The following is a 21558-nucleotide window of genomic DNA, read 5'->3' as shown; positions in this document are numbered from 1 at the left end:
AAGTCTGATCCTTGGCCCCACACTGTCGCCTCCTTTCATCAGTTCCTTGATGCCCCTGCCCCCACCCCTGCTTACTGTACCTTCCTCTTGTCTTTCCTCATCTGTCTACACAGGGAACAAGAAGAAGACAAGGAAATGGCTGATTTTCTGAGAATCAAGTTAAAACCTCTAGATAAAGTAACCAAATCTCCAGCCAGTGAGTGCATATGTTATTCCTCCTCCCCCCCCCACCCAAGAGAAAAAAGAAATTTAGAAGCGGCCTGGGGAGTTCCCTGGTGGCTCAGCAGGTTAAGGATCTGGCATTGTCACTGCTGTGGCGAGGGTTCGTTCCCTGGCCTGCAAAATGCAAGTCTGGGACCCGAGGGGGCACAACAGAATACTTTCTCAAGATCAGACTTCAGCACAGGATGGCAGCAGGCAGGGCCACTAGGACCCCAAGCCTCAAGGGCATGTGCCTTAATACTAATATTAATAACAGCTTTGATATTCTGCTGTTGCCGTCTTGGAATTAAGAATTTTCTTAAGAATTTTAAGAGGGCCCTGCATTTTCATTTTGCACTGGGTTCTGCAAACTGTAGCTAGTTCTGGCAGCAGCTGTCACTCTCTAATCTTAGGGTTTGGTGCATTTCATAGAAGGAGTGGGGTGGCCACTGAGGCAAGAAGGTAGGGACAGAGGCTCCAGCTCTGTCCTCCATTGGTGTTGGAACCTCTGGAGGAATGGAGCCAGATGTTTGCTTCTTAGACTCTTAGCCTCACAAGATACTCAGAGCAAAAAGGGTCCTGGGTGAAGTAAGTCTGGGAAATGTTGCAAATTTGACCCTCTATTTGTAGGGTTCCAGTATCATTAGCCTGTTAAAATGATAAAGTGGGTCCTTGCTGTTAAGGAACTGCCTTCTCTTTATTGTCCAGTGAGGCCAATTTGAGTTATAAGAAGAGATGGATGGCCAGTTCAAACTGGCCCTGGTGGAAAAAGGGGGTTTGCTGGGAAAAGAGCCATAGGAACTAGGGCTTCAGGGACTAGACACTGTTAGAACCCTTGCTTTCCTTCTGTTGATCATCTTGACACCTCTGCACATTAGCTTCATTTTCTCCTAGTACACAGGCCTTCTCCCTGGGGCCAGAACGCCAGCGCCATAACCCAGCAGCAGCAAGAGATTCTCTTCTAGTATCTAAATATATAGGATACTGATGGGCCTTTCTTGGATCATGTGCCCACCTCCTGGGCCCATCACTGCCACCAAGAGGCGAGGAAACGGTGATTGGCTAGATTGCCACATACCCACTCCCGTACCCACTGGGACACAAGCTGTTATCAGAAGAAAAGGGTTGGGAAATTTTGCTAGGAAGACAGAACCCAAAAGCTGCCACAGCCCAGCTTCCCCTGACTGGCCATTAACATCCTTTGAAAACACTGTTGCACAGAGTGAAGGAATAAAGAAAGAGATGGGCTGTGGTCTCGCCTGTGGGTCCCTGAAATCACCAGACACACATCCCTGCCTAAACCCAGCATCCTCAGTGGACTGTCTCTTCCATGAAAGGCCACCTAGAAAAACTCCATTGAACACTGTGGAGAAGGAGCAAGGAAACTTGCCTTCTGTGTAAGTTTATGGATAGCCAAAAAAAAAAAAAAAAATTGTGGCAAGAAATCAAAACACCCAGCCTGCACCACATGCAAAGGGCCCAGTGTGGGGTTCAAATATACACCACCCATCTGGTGCTGGAATCTCAAATTTTTGAAAAGTAGAAAAATTAAAACTAGTCTAAAACTGGTGATATCTCTTGGACCCCAGCAAATCAAATGCAGAATTGCTCAGCAGAGACCCTTCAGCTCCCATAACACACAGTCTGCAGATAAAATAACCCCCATGAACATGGTCTCTCAGGAGTTTCTGTCACGGCTCAGTGGTTAATGAATCCAACTAGTATCCATGAGGATGTGGGTTCAATCCTTGGCCTTGCTCAGTGGGTTAAGGATCCAGCATTGCCATGAGCTATGAGGTAGGTCACAGACATGCCTTGGATCCTGTGTTGCTGTGTCTGTGATGTAGGCCAGCAGCTACAGCTCTGATTCGACCCCTAGCCTGGGAACTTCTATATGCCACAGGTGCAGCCCTAAGAAAACAATATATACATCTCAGTAAAAAATTTAAAACCAGTGGAGAATTGAACCACCATGAGAGGAATCAATAGATGCAACAAAGACAATGTCTGTCTTTTTATGAACCAGAAATAACAGACTATCTAAAAGAGACAAGGAGCTTCTACTGTGGCTCAGTGGATTAAAAACCTGACACAGTTTCAATGAGGATGCGAGTTTGATCCCCAGCCTTATTCAGTGTGTTAAGGATTTGATGTTGCCATGAGTTGTGGTGTGAGTCAGAGATGCAGCTCGGATCTGGCGTTGTTATGGCTGTGTTGTGGGTTAGCTACTGCAGCTACAATTTGCTCCCAGCCCTGGGAACTTCCATATGACACAGGTGCAGCTGTAAAAAGAAAAAAACTTAAATATTTTAAATTCTTTAAAAAAATTAAAAGACCATAAGTATATTTAAAAATGATTAAAGAGATAAGAAATAACACCCAAAATGAAAGAGCAAGATGCTATGACAAAAGAATAGATTAGCAAACCATTTGCCTTCTTAAAAAAAAAACTATTGCCACGGATGAAAACGTAAATGGATTAGACACAGAGACACAGCTGAAGGGAGGATTCATATGATTGGAAGACAGAGCTGAGGAAATTACCCAGAATGCAGCACCAGGAGACCCAGAGATGGGAAATATGAAAGAGAAGTTATGAAACATGAAGGTTAGAATAAGACAGTCCAGCTTGCATCTAATAGGCATTCTATCAGGAGAGAGAACAGCGAATGACAAGGAAGGGGGTCTGAAGAGATAATGTGTGAGCATCTTCCAGAATTGTAAGACATGAGTCCTGAGAACAAAATTTCTCATGTATCCAGTCACCTAATACTTTCTGAAGGCCAGACCCTGTGCTCGGCTTGGCAGATATAATAATGAGAACAGAATAGAAGAGCTAAAAGCTGTAGAAGGAAGCCAATGACCGAAAGCCAGTGGCCCTGCATGGAGATGGGCACAGTCACCAGGACCCTATAAAAATGCATGTCAGCTCTCCCCTGATCTATAACGTTGGAGCCAGGCTTGCCCTGGGTTGGGATGGCACTGGGGCTGCACATGGTCGAGGTTCTCCTCACCTCACCTCCGCCTCTCTCCTCTTTCCCCCCTCTGCCTCCCATGTCCTACCTTGCTGCAGGCTCCCGAGCAGAGAAGAAAGCAGAGCCCCCACCCAGCAAGCCCACGGTGGCCAAGACGGGGCTGGCGCTCATCAAAGATTGCTGCGGGGCCACCCAGTGCAATATCATGTAGCCCCCACGTGGGGTGCCCCCAGGGCCCCCCCTCCCACCCTCTTGTCTTCATAGCCCCCATTTCACTGGGGCCAAGAGCTCTCCGAGGCGGAAGGGATTGAAGGCAAGCCCGTGACAGCCGCCAGGGGCCGTGGGTGCGGCGGGCGGGCCCAGCCGCCCTGTACAGAGTGTAGCAATAGGGAGTCCCTCACCGACGCATGGCCCTCCCCAGAGCATGCCGAACCCAGGAGTCTGTCTCACTGTTTATCCAACCGCCAGGAAAGGTCCTCGCTGTACACAAAGTGTATCTCCACTCCTCTCTAGCTGTATCTAACCCGCCGTGCAAATGAGCTGGCCGAGGGCATGATCCCCAGGTGTGTGTGGTCGTGACTTTTCAACAACCTAGCACCATGTTGGACACATCCTCATCCACCCTCCCAGCTCTGCTGTCAGGCTGCCCCAAACGGCTCCGTCCCCCATCTGTCCTCTTCTGGGGGCTGTGCCCTGCAGGGCCCCATCCAACCCGTGTGTCTTCGGAGACGCAGAGGGCCCATCTGTGTAACGACTGAGCTGGTGTGTGGTGTCACGGTCAGGTCTCCTGCTTCCTCTCCTCCTGTGTCTGGGCACAGCTCACATCAGGAGTGTGTCCTTTTACCCATGGCCCTTCCTTCCCTTGCACCATCTGTCCCGGGTGCGTGGAGCAGAGCGGCAATGGGGCCCCGGGGTTGTAGCACACCCAGGGCTTGGAAGTCGTAGCAGAGAGCTGGGGCTCCAACACCGAGGTGAGGGCAGAGGAGAAGGGACCCAGAGCGGATGTGGACCTGGGCCCTCTCCACTCACCGGGGGAATGACAGACGGACGGATGGACTGCCGGCAGGATGCCACTCACCAGCCTAACACACAGACCTCCGCCAACAACAGTGGCAGGCGGGAGAGGTGACCTGACCCAACCATGTCCCCTCATTCAGTGGTGTATTTCAACCAGCCTAACAATTCCAACCTGTGTAACTTGATGTACATTTGCTACAGCCAGCCGGGCACAGCCCGTGTACCTCTCTGTACGTGTGTGTGTGTTGTGACCGGCCTAAGTAGTTAGCATAACTCAAGATTTGCTGAAATGCAATCCTCCATCGGAGAAAATAAAAATGGAAACCGCGTACACAGCATTTTTAAAGTTTTTACTTTTTTCCTTGACAAAAGAAGTAATCCATGTACATAGTGAATCATTTAAAAAATGTAGAACGTATAGAGAAGTTCTTTTTTTAACTCCCATGATTCCTCCAACTAGAGACCACTCTGACATTTCGGCGTATTTCCTTGCTGTCTTTTTTTTTATGCTTTTTTTTTTTTTTCATGATTGGCATCCTTTGTACCATTTGATAACAGCTTTCTTTCTCCACTTGGCATCCTCTCACTATCGTTCTGCCACGTCATTAAAAGCTCTTTGTAAACATTAAACACTCTTCATAAATATTTATAATGGCTGCTTAGTAATCCATCTTGTGGATATATACCATAATTAATCTAAACATTCCTGCAGTATTGGCTATTTCGGCTGTTTCCAGTTCTTCAGTGTTACAAATAATGTCAGGATAAACATCCAGGGGGATAAAGCATCATCTGAATTTCTTTTCTTTTCTTTTCTTTTTGTCTTTTTGCTATTTCTTGGGCCGCTCCCACGGCATATGGAGGTTCCCAGGCTAGGGGTCGAATCGGAGCTGTAGCCACCAGCCTACGCCAGAGCCACAGCAACGCAGAATCCGAGCCATGGGATTGGTGGCCTCTCTGCAGCACCAGGACACAGTTTTGATCCCTGGCCCAGCACAGTGGGTTAAGGATCCGGTGTCACCACATCTGTGGCGGAGATTGCAAATGCGACTCAGATCTGATCCCTGACCTGGAAACTCTGCGTGAGGCGGCCAAAAAGGAAAATGAAAAGTTAATCTGAAGGTCTCTCTAGTCACGGCAGCTTTGGATTTGACACAAAATGCCTCCGCGTGCAGTGGCCCCTCCCCCTCTGTCCCTGGTGGGCTTCTGCTTCAGTCCAAGCTTTGGCCCGCACACCATGTCCTGCTGTTCCGAAGCTGAAGAGGCTCCCTGGCCACTGACAGTGCCACCACCTGGCCTCAGGGGACACTGCCCTAGACCAAGCATGAAGCCAGGCTGAAGGAGCTTCCTTGGGCTGCCGTAATGTATTCCCTCAACCAGAGTGGCTTAAACAACAGAAATTGACCCTCTTGTGGTTTTGGAGGCCAGAGGCCTGTGTCAGCAGGCCATGCTCCTTCTGAAGGCTCTGGAGAAGAATGCTTCCTTGCCTCGTCCAGCTCCGGGCAGCCCCTGGCAATCCTTGGCTTCATCATACCGACCTCTCCCTCTGCATTCACGTGGTCTCTGTATGGGTCTCAGGCCCTCTCTTAAAAGGACACCAGCCATTGGCTGGAGAGCCCACCTCAAATCTAGGATGATCTCATCCTTTTTTTTTTTTTTTTTTGCCTCTTAGAGCACCTTTTGCAGGATAGGGGTCAAATCAGAGCTGCAGCTGCCAGCCTATGTCACAGCCACAGCAACCCCAGATCTGAGACACATCTGCAACCTACACTGCTGCTCATGGCAACACCGGATCCCCAGCCTGCTCGAACCCACATCCTCATGGATACTAGTTGGGTTGTCAACCTGCTGAGCCACGACAGGAACTGCAGGATGATCTCATTTTCATCCTTACCTTATCGACTTCTGCAAAGACCTTATTTCCAAATAAGGTCACGTTCTGAAATGGCAGGTAGATGTGAAATTTGGGGGTGGGGTGGTGGGGACACTGTTTAGCCCACTACACAGATGCTTCCCGCTCTTGCAATAAAAGCAGACTGCAAAGGACCAGCCCGTCTCCGTTCCTGGTAGAAATCACGTGTCTGGAAGACCGGCCTCAGACCAGTTAGAGAATGGTCACTCGCTGCTCCAACGAGCCCAAAAAGATCAAAACCCTCATAAAAATTCCGCCTTTCATCCACCTGCTGAGCTCCGGGGTACATCTAACTTAGGTTCCTGCCATTCCTATTGATTTTTTTTTTTTTAAGTAAAAAACCCACCATTTATTGAGGTTTTCACAGAAGAACAGAAGAAAGTAATTATTGAAGATGCTCCCAGATGGCCAGGGCTGCCTACAAAGCTGGGAAACCTTATCGGCCTTGGGGTCCCGCATCCCCAGACTGACTCCTTTTGGAAGTTGGAGGATGATAACAAGAGAGACATTTACTGAAAACCTGTCTGGAGTTCCCGTCGTGGCTCAGTGGTAATGAACCCGACTAGCATTCATGAGGATGTGGGTTCGATCCCTGGCCTCGCTCGGTGGGTTAAGGACCCAGCGTTGCTGTGAGCTGTGGTGGTGGTCGCAGACGCGGCTGAGATCTGGGGTTGCTGTGGCTGGGGTGTAGGCAATTCAACCCCTAGCCCGGGAACCTCCATATGCCCTGGGTGCTGCCCTAAAAAGATGAACCTATCACTGTGCACCAAGCCATGTAAGCACATTTTCTTGTTGGCTCTTCACATCAACCCCCACAAGGCAGTTCCTATTCTTGTTACCCAAAATCTTGGTGGGTGTCGAGTCAGTAGACCCAGCCAAGCCGGAGAGCGGGAAGAGGAAGAATTTATTATTGCTTGCAGTCTCTAAGGAGAACATCAGGGATGTTTCCCAAAGCAGTGCCAGCAGCAAAACGGGGAACATTTTAGGCTAAGGGTACATGCATATTCATGAAGGGGCTTGAGCAGAGAATTCAGCCCAGGACTGGGGCCAAGGTCAATAGCATCCAAACCCAAGTTGATTGAAGTCAGGAGGGTCAGTCTCACTGTTCTGTCCACGACCCTGGAGGGGCCTCGATTCCTGCGGAGCTCAAGGACTGTATCAGACGGAGATACATCCCTCGAGGAGGAGCCAGTGGGCTTTGCTTTGACTGCCTTTGCTCAGCGCCTGCATGCCTTTGCTCCCTAAAAGTCATTGCGGCTCGGGGCATGTTCAAGGATCAGCATTGCAGCCCAGCTCCGATCACAACCAAAATGGGCTGAGACCAAAATGGGTTCTCTTATGTCAGAAAAGCCATACCTGCTTCTTCTCTGGGGACTCCCTGCCCTATCCACTTATGCTGTTATTTCCACTCTGCCAATGAGAAAGTGGCCCAAGGAGTTCCCATCATGGCTTGGTGGTTAATGAAGCCGACTAGGAACCATGAGGTTGTAGGTTCGATCCCTGGCCTTGCTCAGTGGGCTAAGGATCTGGCGTTGCTGTGAGCTGTGGTGTAAGAAGAAGTGGTCCAAGATGCCATGAGTGCTCAGCGGAGGGTGGCCATTCAGCCCCCACCCCATAGCCTCCAGAGTCCTTCTTCTCCCCATCAGCGTTTAAGCGAATCTCTCTATTAACAAACAACCCTCAGGAGTTCCTGTTGTGGCTCAGCAGGTTAAGAACCTGACTAGTATCCATGAAGACTCAGGTTCCATCCCTGGCCTCCATCCGCGGGTTAAGGATCTGGCATTGCCGTGATTTGTGGTGTAGTTTGCAGATGCGGCTCGGATCCCACGTTGCTGTGGCTGTGGTGTCGGCTGGTGGCTACAGCTCCAATTCAACCCCTAGCCTGGAAACTTCCATGTGCCGCAAGTGCAGCCCTAAAAAGACAACAACAACAACAACAAAAAAAAAGAGGACATGGGCTTATGTACCATTTTAGGCTAAAATAAAAGGGGGCTTGGGCTTCCGGGCAGGGGAGGCAGGTTATGGGAAGGTGACCAAGAAAAATACGGTAAACTGAGTGGCTGGTAATGCAGATTGAAGTCCTGCCTTGTCGGCCCTCCTCGTCTGGAAGAGGGAGAGACCTTTTACAAAGGGAATTTCCTTGGTAACTGGAGCTTTCCTTTACAAAAGGAAAACCGGGTCTTGGTTTTAGAGCTCTTCCTGCATCTGCTGGTTCTCCGTGGCCTTTAGCTCAAAATAATCCAGATGCCAAAAGTGCCTGTTTTTTTGGGGGGCGGGGGCTGTTCTGGCACCCCTCATCTCCGTCTGTTTGGCACAGTCAGCCCTCTCGCTGGCTCTCTGCCTGACCTGGCCACCAACAACGCTCCACTGTCTAGGTGTCATTCCCACCTGTCCCTAGCCTCCTTTGCCTCGTCCTTGTCCTCAGGGCCTGGTCCTCAGCATTCTTCCCTCCCTACCTCTGGTCTTAGGTGGCCATCCCTGCTCTGCTCCTGGATTCGCTCTTGCATGTAGACCTTTCTCCTGTGCTCAGATGCATTTCTCCGACTGCTTCCTGGGGATCTTCGTTAGGATCCAGAGTAGGCCCATCCAAAAAGGCGTGTCCTGGGAGTTCCCATCATGGCGCAGCAGAAACGAATCTGACTAGTATCCGTGAGGACACAGGTTCGATCCCTGACCTCGCTCAGTGGGTAAAGGATCCGGCATTGCTGTGAGCCGTGGCGTAGTTTGCAGACGTGGCTTGGATCCCACGTTGCTGTGGCTCTGGCGTAGGCTGGTGGCTACAGCTCCGATTGGACCCCTAGCCTGGGAACCTCCATATGCCATGGGTGCGGCCCTAAAAAAGCAAAAAAAAAAAAAAAGAAAAAACCCAAACAAACAAAAAGGCGTGTCCTAAATAGACAGGGGGTGGCAAGCCAGTCCACCACCTGCTTTTGTAAATTAACTTTTATTGGAACATAACCCAGTGCATTTGTGTGTGTATCATCTAGAACTGCTTTCATGCCACAGCAGCAGCGTCGCGTGGTTGCGACAGGGACCAAATGGCCTGCAAATCCTAAAATAATTGACCTATGAGAAAAAAAGCTGCCAACCCCCCATCCTAAACTGCCTTGGCTGCCCCCTGTCTTTCCATCTCAGGAAAGAGCATCACCCAGTTGCCAAGATTATGCTAGAACTTGACCTTAACTCCTCTGTTCCTCCTCACATCCGTGCCGCATTTTCAGTGTTGCCTAAACTCGGCCTCTGTCCACTGGTGCCGAATCGAAACTCAGAGACAGAGTTTTGGGCAAAGCAGAAAGGAGTAGCTTTAGTTGCTTCGCCAGGCGAAGGAGGCCACCGCAGGCTGATGCCCTAAAGATGTGCCCCCCTCTGCGGGAGGAGAGTAAGGGGGCTTACAGTCTGGGAGTGAAAAAGAGGGCCACGGATCAGGACCGGGGTAGATGCAAGCTTGCGTTCTTCTTCAAAGCTGGTGTTACGTGGCCCCGGGGCGGGTTCTGGTGGTCCTCATTCCGGAGGGAAGGCTTCATCAAAGAGTTGACATCTTTCTTTTATTTGTGGTGATTTTCGTTCACTTGTTGGGGTTTTAGATATTGTTATGTGTATCCCTTGAGGAGGAAGCAGGACCCTGCCCCTTTGCTGCATGATGGTTTCTGGCCTGCTCTTCCTTTGTCTCTGCCTCCCCCGCTTTCCCTGATTAGCAGCCATTTGAACCTGCCCCGTGGAACGCAGGGAAGCTCATGGAGGTTGAAGGGGGCCTATTTCCTACAAACCAAGAAACTGGGGACACGGAAAGGCTTTTGTGCCCCGGAGGCCCACAGAGCCCTGCTGGGTTTCATTCGCTTCCACCTCCCAAGTCTCTCTAGAATCTGTCCACAAGGCCGTGCCCTCCCCTCACCCCCACCCCAGTGTCGCCCCATCATCTTGGGTTTGGTCAACTGCAGCAGCCCCTCCACCAGCCGCCCCAACGCTGGTCATTGCCGCACAGAGCCCAGGTGATGTTCTGAATAATGCAAAACTAATCGTCATTCCGCTCTTTACAACCATTTCCGAGGAGTTCCCATTGTGGCTCAGCAGGTTAAGAACCCGACTCGTATCCACGAGGATACAGGTTCGATCCATGGCCTCGCTCCGTGGGTTAAGGATCCGGCGTTGCCGTGAGCTGTGGTGTAGGTCACAGATGCAGCTCAGATCCGGTGTTGCTGTGGCTGTGGTGTAGGCCAGCAGCCGCAATTCCGATTCAACCCCTAGCCTGGGAACTTCCGTGTGCCGCAGGTGCAGCCGTAAAAAGGAAAAGCACAACCATTTCCGAGGCCTTTAAGACCAACCCCATATTCTTTCCTGTGGTTTCAAAGGCCCTCTTGCATCTGGCCCCTTCCTACATCCCTGGCCTCATCACACCCCCACCCGCTAGCCCACTTGGATCCCTCTTTGAACTGGGGCCCGCAGGAAGCTTCTTTGCTTTTTTTGGTTCTTCTGGCCGTACTCCCTGTTTGGCAGCTCTCCTGGCCCTTTCACACAGGATTCCAGCACCAAGAACGTCTCCGATTCCCCGCCAGCCTTTCTCTGCTCCACCTGTGCGCCACTCGGAAGCCAAAATGACCTCCTCACGGTGCAAATCTAACCAGGTGTGTAGCTTCCCCGTTTAAAGCTCTCCTGCCCCTTCCCCTCCATCCTCGCAGTAAAGTCTGGGGGAGGGGGAGAACGACTTGGTTTTCAGAGGCTTCCTCAGTGTAGCCCCCATGTCTCTCCCCCTCCCTTCTCGCTGCTCTGCCAGCTGCAGACCCTCCATCACACCAACACTGAAGGGAACAAAGGGAGCCGCTGGGGAGAAAGAACAAACACCAGGCAAGGTCCAGGAGGGTGTGTACTTGACCCAGAGGTCATGTGACCTTAAGAACGCTATGAAGGAGTTCCCTGGTGGCCTTGTGGTTAAGATCCAGCATTGTCACTCCTGCAGCTCAGGTTCTTGCGGTGGCACAGGTTTGATCCCTGGCCTAGGAACTTCTGCATGCCATGGGTACAGCCAAAAAAAAAGGACCTTTTTGAAAAGGGCCTATAGAACTTCGCAGCAGGATAGATTTGCTAAGTTTTGAATGTTTTAGCAAGGTGCTGGCATGGGAGCAGGATGCATCAGGCAAGGGAGTCCTCCTTTACATGCCGTCCCATTGGAGGGAGGGAGGGAAAGCTTATCACTCTTCTTCAGCAGTTGGGGCAGCTGAGGCTCAGAGAGGGAAAGTGACTAGGCCAAGGTCACACAGCACAGAAATGGAAGAGCCAGGACTTGAGTCTGAGAGCTGGGTGAGAGCCCCCCCCCACCGCGTGTTTATTTCTCACTTCCAGTCCCAGCAGCATCACCGCCCCCATCCCTCTGTTGAGCTGTACTCCATGAGAGGTGAGTCATGGCCCAGCCAGTGGCCGCTGAGCCTCTAATGAACCTTTCTGTTCCCTGGTGGCTGGACAGCCCTGAGCTGCGGGGGCTCAGCAACCAAGCTCATCGGCAGCTTGAGCAGAAGGTGTTACAATGTGCCCAGGGCCACCTGCCAAGACTCGGGCCAGCTGGGTGAGCATCAGGGGCTAGGGCGGGACACTCAGGAAAGCTGGTTTGAGGTGCAAGTGTCCGGTCGCTTTTCCGTTCATGAGTTCGCGGATTCCGCTAGTGACTGTGCGGGTACCGCAGAACACAGAGATGAGCTGGGGAGGGACAGTTCTGCCTTCATGCACCTTACGTCCTGGGAGGGAGAACTGACGCCACACAGGAGGGCAGGGGGAACCTCCTTGCCAGTGTTAGGTCTGAACAAAACCCACTGACCAGCAGGATTAGCGGCAGGGAAGGCAAGCTAGAACGTGACCCAGGGCTCCGGCTTGGAGTCATCCTGCAGGGTTCAGATCCCCCGCTCGGAACCTCCCTGTGTGAGCTGGGCCGCTTCCTTCACCTCTCTGGGCCTCAGTGACCAGATCTGTGAAATGGAAAGAAAGGGTTAAACAAAACCATGCGTGGGACGGGGTTAAAGCCAGGCACCTGGGAAAGTGGGTTCTTATCAGCTACATCTGAAGGGAGGAAGCCGGAAGAATCGGGAAGTCTGCCCAAGCCTGGCTGTGGTTCCCGAAGGGCTGGAGGCTGGGGATGTGAGTGAAGTAAGTCTGCCCTGGGTCCTGCTCCCACGGAGCTGATGGTGAGCAGGGAGTGGACGTGCCACCACGTGACAAAAGCGGCTGTGACCTGAACATCAGCAAGGCCCCGTGCCACATGCTTCCCCACTGTCTGCACCATCCCGGGCGCAGTCCCACAGCCACACCTGACGTTGACGGCACCCCCCCCCCCATCGGCTCTGCACACCCCTCATGTCCTCCCTCCTCCTGCCACGAGCACCTCAGCCCTTCTCCTCCACACTGCCCGGAAGCCACACTGCTCCAGGCTTCCCGCCAGGAAGCCAGTTTTCCAGGATGATGATGGAGGTGGGGGGTAGCATCCCAGCCCCACAAGCCCACGATGACTGGTCTTTGATTCCTATTTCCACCGGCTCTGCCACCGGCCACCCTGTCGCTCACCCTGTGCCCTCTCCACCAGCAGTTTCCCTCTCACTTCTTGGAGCAAGTGGGCTCCCTCCAGCCTTTGCTGGAGGTCAGCCTGCAGGGTTAAGATCCCCCCCGGGGGCCTCCCTGTGTGAGCCGGGGCGCTTCGCTCATGTCTCCGGGCTTCGCTCGGTGTCCAGATCTGTGAAATGGAAAGAACTACAGGAGGGTTAAACGAAACCGTGTGGGGGAAGGGGTCAGAGCAAGGAACTTGGTAAAGTGGATTATTACGCTTAGGGAAGCCTGGAATGCATTCCCCTTTGCATTTCCAGAGAAGCCTCAGCTGTGCGGCTGACCCACCCACAACCAAGAGTCATTTCTGTCCTGAAGAGATTCACGTGGCTCCTCCTCTCCCAGGAGAGGCTGCAGCATCAGGTTTGGGTTGTAATGAGGAATCGTGGGCTCCCTCCGCTGCGCTGGGATGGGGTGAGCACAGAGGCTGCGGGAATGTGGGAGGAGGCGGCTGAGAGAGGCTGGGGTGCGAGAATGTCCCTCTGGGGGGACACGTCTCAGCCGGGAGACATGGCAAAGAGAGGAGGGTGAAGGAGGGTTGCCCACTCAGAGGGCTCGCCTGTGCCGTGGGAACCTCCCAGTGCCCCTCTCTGTTCCTTGTGCGGAACGGGAGCCCTCTGTATTAGGATTTGTTAAAACAAAATTCAACTAAATTGTAAAGCTCTTAGTGGCTTTACTTCATGACTCATGAGTCAGGCAGCATCTAACCCAGCAGATAGAAAGGAGCTCTGAGGGACTGTACAAAGTGAGATGTTTATAGGCGGAAGGGAGCAGGACAAGGAAGTTATGTTTGGCCAAAAAATGGGTTAGTTGTGGCAAGGTCTCATCCCTTTAGGAGATGGCAGGGTCTGTCAGTCAGATGACCTCACTAGCGCCGATCCAGTGACTCCTGATCAGCTGGTTTAAGATCCCAATCCTGGGAGCGGCTGAACCTGTAGTGAAGTCTTGGTTTGGTGATGAGGGGCTTGGCATAAGTGGCTCCATCTGGGGCCGATTATCCTGTATTTAACAGATCTTTTGGGTTGTCAAAGACCAAAATGGAAGCCAAACAGGCACAAAATAAGAGCATTTCCTGGCTCCTGGGCTGGGATGTCCTGAGATCCAGGATACCAATGGGTCTAGGGATTCAAACCATGTCACCTGGACCTGTTGTCCGTGTCTGCACCCTCTCTATCCCGTCTCCCTCATGTAGGCTCTGTCCTCGTGTGGCCCCCGCTACAGCTCCCCAAACAATCCAATGATCCCAACAAAAATGCCAGCCTGGAGTCTCCCAGGCCTGGCTAGCATGGTTACATGCCCAGCCCAGAATCTCTTGCTGGACCAGGGGGTGCAGGTCTCTGCTTAACCAAGCCGGGGTCCAAAGTCTGACCCTGCACAGGGTTGGGGAGGGGAGGGGAAGTGATTATGTCAGCCCAGGTGTGCCAGTAGAGGAGAGATATTGGGAAGTTAAAAACAAGTGTCTGGAGTTCCCTTTGTGGTGCAGCGGAAACTAATCCGACTGGGAGCCATGAGGTTGGGGTTCGATCCCTGGCCTTGCTCAGTGGGTTAAGGATCCAGCTGTTGCCATGAGCTGTGGTGTAGGTCGAAGATGCAGCCGGATCCTGTGTGGCTGTGGCTGTGGTGTAGGCTGGAAGCTGTGGCTCTTATTCAACCTCTAGCCCGGGAAACTCCATATGCCAATGGTGTGGCCCTAAAAAGCAAAAAAAAAAAAAAAAACCCAGCAACCCCCTCCCCCCCAAAAAAAACCAAACATCTGCTGCCTTTTAGGGAAACAGGCTTTCGGAGAAGGGCAGGGATTTGCTAAGGTCACCAGCAAGCTCACCGAAGCTAGGACAGAACTCAGAGCCCCCAGTCTGACTCAGGGCTCTAGGTCCCTCCTCCCTCCGATGTGACAACAACTCAGGCCTGAAAGAAAAGCATTGGTGCCAGGCCCGTCCATCCCCTGGGGGCCCCTGGCGTGCTCTCGGCTTGCCTCCCTCAAGGGCTGTATGTTCACATTTGAGCAGCAGCATTTACCCACGTGAACCACAGCCTGTGCATTAGGCGGGAAGAAATCCCTCAGGAAGCGTTTCTGTGGCTTCAGGCTCTGAGCATCTCTGAGCCTGCCTGCCTCCACTTTTGGCCTCAACCCCCCAGAGAGGCCCAGGAGTCTGTTCAACAATATTAAGATGATTTTTTATTTTGAAATAATTTCAAACTTACAGAAGTTGCCTTTAAAACAGTACCAAGAGTCCCTGTATAGCTTTTGACTCAGAGTCACTGATTGCTGGTATTTTGCTGCGTCTGCCCTATCACTCTTCTCTGCACGCTTGCTTTTTTTCCAAGAATGATTTTAGTTGCAGACATAATGTCACTCACCCTTAAATCCTTCAGCGTATTTGAAGAACAAGGATTCTGGGAGTTTCTGTTATGGCTCATCAGTAACGACCCCGACTAGTATCCATGAGGACGCAGGTTCAATCCCTGGCCTTGATCAGTGGGTTAAGGATCCGGTGTTGCCGTGAGTTGTGGTGTAGGTTGCAGACGTAGCTTGGATCTGGCGTGGCTGTGCTTGTGGCTGTAGCTGGCAGCTGTAGCTCCAATTTGACCCCTAGCCTGGGAACTTCCGTATGCCTCAGGTGTGGCCCTTAAAAAAAAAAAGAATATGCGTTCTCTTTCCTACTGCAGACCAATTCTCAAAGTCCGATGACACAATACTGTTATCTAGCACTGATGTTTTATTGATTGTCCCAGTATTTTCCATAATGGCAATTCTCCTATGCTTTACGGGATCTGGTCCAGGAAAAAGTTCGCCTTTTGTTGCCCATCTTTTTTTTTTCTTTTTTTTTTTTTCTTATTTAGGGCCGTACTTGTGACACATGGAGGTTCCCAGGCTAGGGGTCCAATTGAAGCTACAGCTGCTACACCACAACCACAGCAACATGGGATCCAAGCCACATCTGTGATCTGCACCACAGCTCATGCAATGCCAGATCCTTAAACCACTGAGCAAGGCCAGGGATCGAATCCCCATCCTCATGGATCCTGGTTGGGTTCAATAACCACTGAGCCAGGACGGGAACTCCTGCCCGTCTCTTTAACTTCCTTCAGTCTTGGTGTCTTTCATGACACTGACAGCTTTGAAGAGCCTTGGGCCAGTGGTTTTGTTAGCAGCCTGGACCCTTGAATTCTATAACCAGTAGAAATTGGTAAGAGGCCAGAAGGAGGAATTCAGGCAAGGCTGCAGCAGGATGGAATGAAAACAAATAGCAGGTGCCCTTGTGCCTTCCCCAAGGGTGGGTGAGGTGGTTCCTTAAATGGGGTGAGGGTGGGGGCAGATGGGTGGGTAGGGCTGGAGGGGCCACTTAGGGGGTCTGCCCACCCCCTTGGTGGTGCTGTGTGCGGGGATCACTCATAGTCACCATAGTAACCTGTTTTTGCTCTTGGCATCTCAGAAGTATTGGTTGGTTGGTGGCCTTTTTGTCTCTTATTGTTCATAATTGCCCCAACTGCTACTGTGTATGGTTGTTGAGTCCCTTATGGTTTCTTTGTGTTCTGTTGCTCATGGAGGAGATGTTTCTCCCGGGGCAAGCACTGCATCAGAGGGTTCCAGGTCCCAGCCTATACCAGTTTTAGGCTATAGCCTGCATTTTATTTTATTTAAAAAATTTTTTTGGGTCTTTTTGCTTTTTCTAGGGCCACTCCTGCAGCAGATGGAGGTTCCCAGGCTAGGGAGCTGTAGCTGCCGGCCTACACCACAGCAACCCCAGATCTGAGCCACGTCTGCAACCTTCACCACAGCTGACGGCAACACCAGATCCTTAACCCGCTGAGCGAGGCCAGGGATGGAACCCGCAACCTTATGGTTCCCAGTCAGATTCGTTAACCACTGAGCCATGATGGGAACTCCAGCCTGCATTTTATTTCTATGTTTTTATTTTTATTTTTGGGGGCTGCACCCATGGCATATGGAGGTTCCCAGGATAGGGCTCGGATTGGAACTGCAGCTGCCAGCCTACACCACAGCCACAGCTACACTGGGTCTGGGCTGTATCCGCAACCTGCACTATAGCTTACAACTCAGGATCCTTAACGCACTGAGCAAGACCAGGGATTTTACCTGCGTCCTCGTGGATACTAATCAGGTTCATTACCACTGAGCCACAACGGGAATTCCACAGCCTGTATTTTAAACATTTTCTCTGGTGATTGCGATACCCTCTCTGATTTGAGAACCACCACCCTGGAGGGGTCTCCCTGTCAGAGCCTCAGTGTCCTGCTGCAGTGGGGCAGGCAGGAAGCTATAGCTGGGCTGTGTCTTACTCATCAGGGTCCCCACACCTGCCTCAGTGCCTGGCACCCAGGGGGTGCTCAATAAGACTGGACTCGGGAGCTGTGTAGACCAGGGCTGGAGCTGTGCCATGGAGCGACTTGGGCGGTGGCTCAGCCTCTCCAGCGTCACTTTCCCCATCTGGAACCTCAGCATTGGGGCGGAGGGTGGTTGGATGTGTTGGTCTGTAAAGCTCTGCAGCTTCAAACTGTGGTCCTTGAGCCTCAGAAGGTTGAGCCGGGGAACCCTTTTCCTCCCACACCAGGAGCTGGATTGCATATCTTAAGCTTCCTATGATGTTCCTCAGATGCAACAAATACAGATGAATTTACGGATCATCTAGGAGGCAGAGGGAGTTCCTGTTGTGGCTCAGCGGTAACGAATTGACTAGTATCCATGAGGACACGGGTTTGATCCCTGGCCTTGCTCAGTGGGTTAAGGATCCAGTGTTGCTGTGAGCTGTGGTGTAGGCTGCAGACACATCTCGGATCTGGCATCGCTGTGGCTGTGGTGTAGGCTGGCAGCTGCAGCTCCGATTAGACCCCTAGACTAGGAACCTCTATATGCTGTGGGTGTGGCCCTAAAAAGACAAAAATAAATAAATAAGAATAAAAATAGGTTGAGACTATGACTTGCTTCCAATGAATGGAAGTTGGCAAAGATGATGGGAAGTCATTCCCTTGATCCGGCACCATGAAATGAGTCTCCCTCTTAGCAGACTGGAAGTTCTCCTTGCTGGCCTGATGAACTGGGCTGCCGTTCTGAGGAAGCCCATGTCGCTGGGTACTGTGCGCAGCCTCCAGGGTTTGCATGTGGGTTTCAGCTGACAGCCAGCAGAACCTGGGCCTCAGTCAGGAGAGGGGCATGGGGGAGGGTCAGCAGGGGTCAGGCCTCGGAGTCAGTGTGCAAAACGTCACTGGTTTCCCCATGTATAGAAATGAAACAGGAATTCTAGGGAGTTCCCATTGTGGCTCAGAGGGTTAAGAAACCAGTTAAATCCGTGAGGATGCTGGTTGGATCCCTGGCCTAAGTGGGTTAAGGATCCAGTGTTGCCGTGAGCTTTGGTGTAGGTCACAGATGTGGCTTGGATCTGGCTTTCCTGTGGCTGTGGCATAGGCTGGTGGCTATGGCTCCACTTCGACCCCTCTCCTGGCAACTTACATAGGCCAGGGGTGCATCCCTAAAAAGACAAAAAAAAAAAAAACAAAAAAAAACAGGAATTCTACTTTATTTTTCCTTTATTTTTTTGGCCACACCCTCAACATATGGAAGTTCCTGGGCCAGGGATCAAACCCACTGCTTGCAGTGACAAAGTTGGATACTTAATGTACTATACCACAAGGGAACTCCTTTATTTAAAAAAAATTTCTTTATTGAAATATAATTGATTTACAATGTTGTGTTATTTCAGGAATACAACAAACTGGTTCAGTTTTTTAAAATATATATACATACATATAAAATACATTAAAAAAAATCCTTTTCCATTATAGGTTATTATGAGATGGTGAATATAGTTCCCTATGCTGTACAGTAGGTCCTTGTTAGCTGTTTTATATACAGCAGTGTGTATATGGTGTTTATCCCAAACTCCTAATGTATCCCTCCCCAACTATGGGTACTGTTTTAAAATAAAGAAACAGAGTTCCTGTTGTGGTGCAGCAGAAACGCATCTGACTAGTATCCACGAAGATGTGGGTTCGATCCCTGGCCTCGATCAGTGGGTCGGGGATCTGGCGTTGTCATGAGCTGTGGTGTAGGTCACAGTCTCGGCTTGGATCCTGCGTTGCTGTGGCCGTGGTGTAGGCTGGCAGCTGGAGTAGCTCTCATTCTGACTCCTAGCCTGGGAACTTCCATATGCCGTGGGGAGGGAGGGAGGGAAGGAAGGAAGGAGAAAGAGAGGAATAGAATATTGGGATGTTAACTTGCCCAAAGTTAGAGTTATAGTAAGTAGCAGAACCAGTTTTCAAATTTAGATCTTTTGCTTCGTGTATTCTTTCTTTTCCATCTGTATCCGCCAACTAATTGACTTTCTGCTACAGGGAGTTTTGCAAACACTCAATATACTGGACCTTAGGGTGCAGTCCAACACCCCAAGTTCATATGATAACACATATGAAGTACCCAGCCGGTGCCTTTCCAGGGTCAGCAGTTTGTAGACAGAAGCCATTAGTCCCTGGCTACCTCCACCCCCCATTTCCTTCCTTCCTTCCTTTTATTTATTTAAAATTTTTTTATTAAAGTATAGTTGATTTACAATGTTGTGTTAACTTCTGTTGTACAGAAAAATAACCTTTTTTTCATAATATTTTCCATTATGGTTTAGCAATGTTGGGTTTGTTTGTTTGCTTTTTAGGGCTACGCCTGTGGCACCGGGAGGTTCCCAGGCTAGGGGTCTAATTGGAGCTGCAGCCACTGGCCTATACTATAGCCACAGCAAAGCCAGATCCAAGCTGCGTTTGCAACCTACACCACAGCTCACGGCAACACCGGATCCTTAACCCACTGAGCAGGGCCAGGGATCAAACCTGCAACCTCATGCTTCCTAGTTGGATTCGTTTCTGCTGCGCCATGACAGGAACTCCATAGATGTTGAATTTTATCAAATGCTTTTTATGCATCTATTGAGATTATCATGTGGTTTTTGTCCTTTCTTCTGTTGATGTGGTGTATCACAGTGATTGGCATATGCTGTAACATCATTGTCACCCTAGGATGAATCCAACTTCAGCATTGTGTGTGATCTTTTTTGTGTTGTCGGATTCAATTTGCTAATATTTTGTTGAGAATTTTTGCATCTATATTCATCAAAGACATTGGCCTATAGGAGTACCCATTTGTGGCTCAGTGGGTTAAGAACCCAACACAGCGTCCATGAGGATGTGGGTTTAATCCCTGACCTTGCTCAGTGGGTTAAGGATCTCGTGTTGCCAAAACCCATGGCATAGGTTGCAGATGTGGCTTGGATCCAGTGTTGCTGGTTGCTGTGGCTGGCAGCTGCAGCTCTGATTCAACCCCTAGCCCAGAAACTTCTATATGTCATGGATGTGGCCCTAAAAAAAAAAAAAGGTACTGGCCGGTACTTTTCTTTTTGGTAGTGCCTTTGGTTTTGGTATCAGGGTGATGGTGGCTTCATACAGTGTTTTAGAGAGTGTTCCTTCCTCTTCAGTCTTTTGGGAGAGTTTTGAGTAAGACGGATGTAAGTTCTTTGTATGTTTGGTGGAATTCCCCAGTGAAGCTGTTTGGTCTTGGACTTGTGTTTGCTAAAGGCTTGCTTTCTTTCTCTTTTTCTTTCCACCCGCCTTTCTTTCACCCAGCCTGTGCCAGATCCAATGAAGGACAGCAGTAGTCCCGCACCTGGACCCGCTCTGGGAGAGCAGACCCTGGCCTGGCCCAGCCCCTGCACGCACATGTCCCTAAAGTCCACAGTGCTAAGGCCAGACATGCCCTCGGCGCGGGAGCACCTGCTGTCTGTTGGGATGTCTCACAGGCACGGAACTGACAAAGCCAGCAGTGGACGTAGAAATCCACAGCTGGTGCAGCTGCAAGGAGAGATTTCTGCCTTGCTTCCTAAGTTGTGCACAGCCCCACCTCTGCATGTGGGCAACCTGCTGGTGTCTGTTCCTGGGCCTGCTCTCCTGGGGCCCATGGAGGCAGGGGCTGCCTCGGAGAAAGAGGCTGCTCTGGCAGCCCTGCGCCACCCTTTGTGCACCACTTAACAACAGTGCTTTGCTTCTCTGGCAGCCCTGGCTGCTCCCTGGAATGCTCCCTGTCATGGCTGTACCACACTCCATAACCCCTTCATGCAGTCTCCACACAGCCAAGCCCAATCCTCTCCCTAGGCCTGCCCTCTAAACCGCATGCTCTGGGGTTCCCATGGTGGTTCAGCAGGTTGAGAATCTGACTAGGAGCTCCCATCGTGGCTCAGTGTAACGAACCCACTAGTATTCGTGATATGGGTTCGATCCCTGGCCTTGCTCAGTGGGTTAAGGATCTGGCATTGCCGTGGGCTGTGGTGTAGGTCGCAGATGTGGCTCGGATCTGGTGTTGCTGTGGCTGGGATCTGGTGTTGCTGTGGCTGTGGTGTACACTGGCAGCTGCAGCTCCAATCTGACCCCTTAGCCTGGGAACCTCCATTTGCCGCGGGTGAGGACATTAAAAAAGATAATTTTTTTTCATTTAAAAATAAACAAACCCCATGCTCCAGTACCCAGCCACTGCTCATCTCAGGTTGGGGCACACAGGGTGACGGCAGAGACTTTCTGGGCAGGTCCCTCCCTGTTCCGCCTGCCACAAACCAGTGTGGTGCTCTCCTCCGAGCCCAGCTGGTCTTGCCGGTGACGAGGCTTTCCAGGGTGCACACGACCCTCTCCTCTCCTTCAGCTCCTTCCCAGGGGCGCAGGTCCCATCCTGCTTCCTTTCTTTTGGTCTTATCTGGTTACGTGGAGGTCGTCCTTGGCCTTTCAGGTGTTTGAGGCCTTTTGCTCGTTGTGTTCAGTAGGTGTTCTCTGAGGACCGTTCCATTTCTAGATATATTCTTTTAATCTATTTTTTTCATGTAG

The 21558-nt window shown here is 51.0% G+C and overlaps 1 protein-coding gene across 3 annotated transcripts in view; it reads left to right on the top strand.

Moving 5' to 3' along the window:
* Window positions 1-4840, top strand: part of BMERB1 (bMERB domain containing 1) — a 138577-nt gene extending 133737 nt beyond the window's left edge. Inside the window, exons 5-7 of one of the 3 annotated variants that reach the window (XR_014840728.1) lie at window positions 114-196; window positions 1423-1598; window positions 3275-4531. Coding sequence is in view for 2 of the 3 variants with exons in the window: in XM_021086174.2 (XP_020941833.2) it covers window positions 114-196; window positions 3275-3387 (196 nt within the window). In the remaining variant the exon portion in view is untranslated. Of the gene's footprint in view, window positions 1-113; window positions 197-1422; window positions 1599-3274 lie in introns of all 3 variants that reach the window. The other 2 variants (XM_021086174.2, XM_021086175.2) reach the window with 2 other exon arrangements.
* Window positions 4841-21558: the final 16718 nt, after the last annotated feature.

This window comes from Sus scrofa, chromosome 3, assembly GCF_054392235.1.
Source record: "Sus scrofa isolate SSC_HxYL_T2T_F1_AM1 chromosome 3, Sscrofa_HxYL_maternal_Yorkshire_Landrace_v2.0, whole genome shotgun sequence".
NCBI classification, from domain to species: domain Eukaryota; kingdom Metazoa; phylum Chordata; class Mammalia; order Artiodactyla; family Suidae; genus Sus; species Sus scrofa.
The sequence above is the reverse complement of the archived record's forward strand: the minus strand, read 5'-3'. Positions and strand labels throughout refer to the sequence as shown.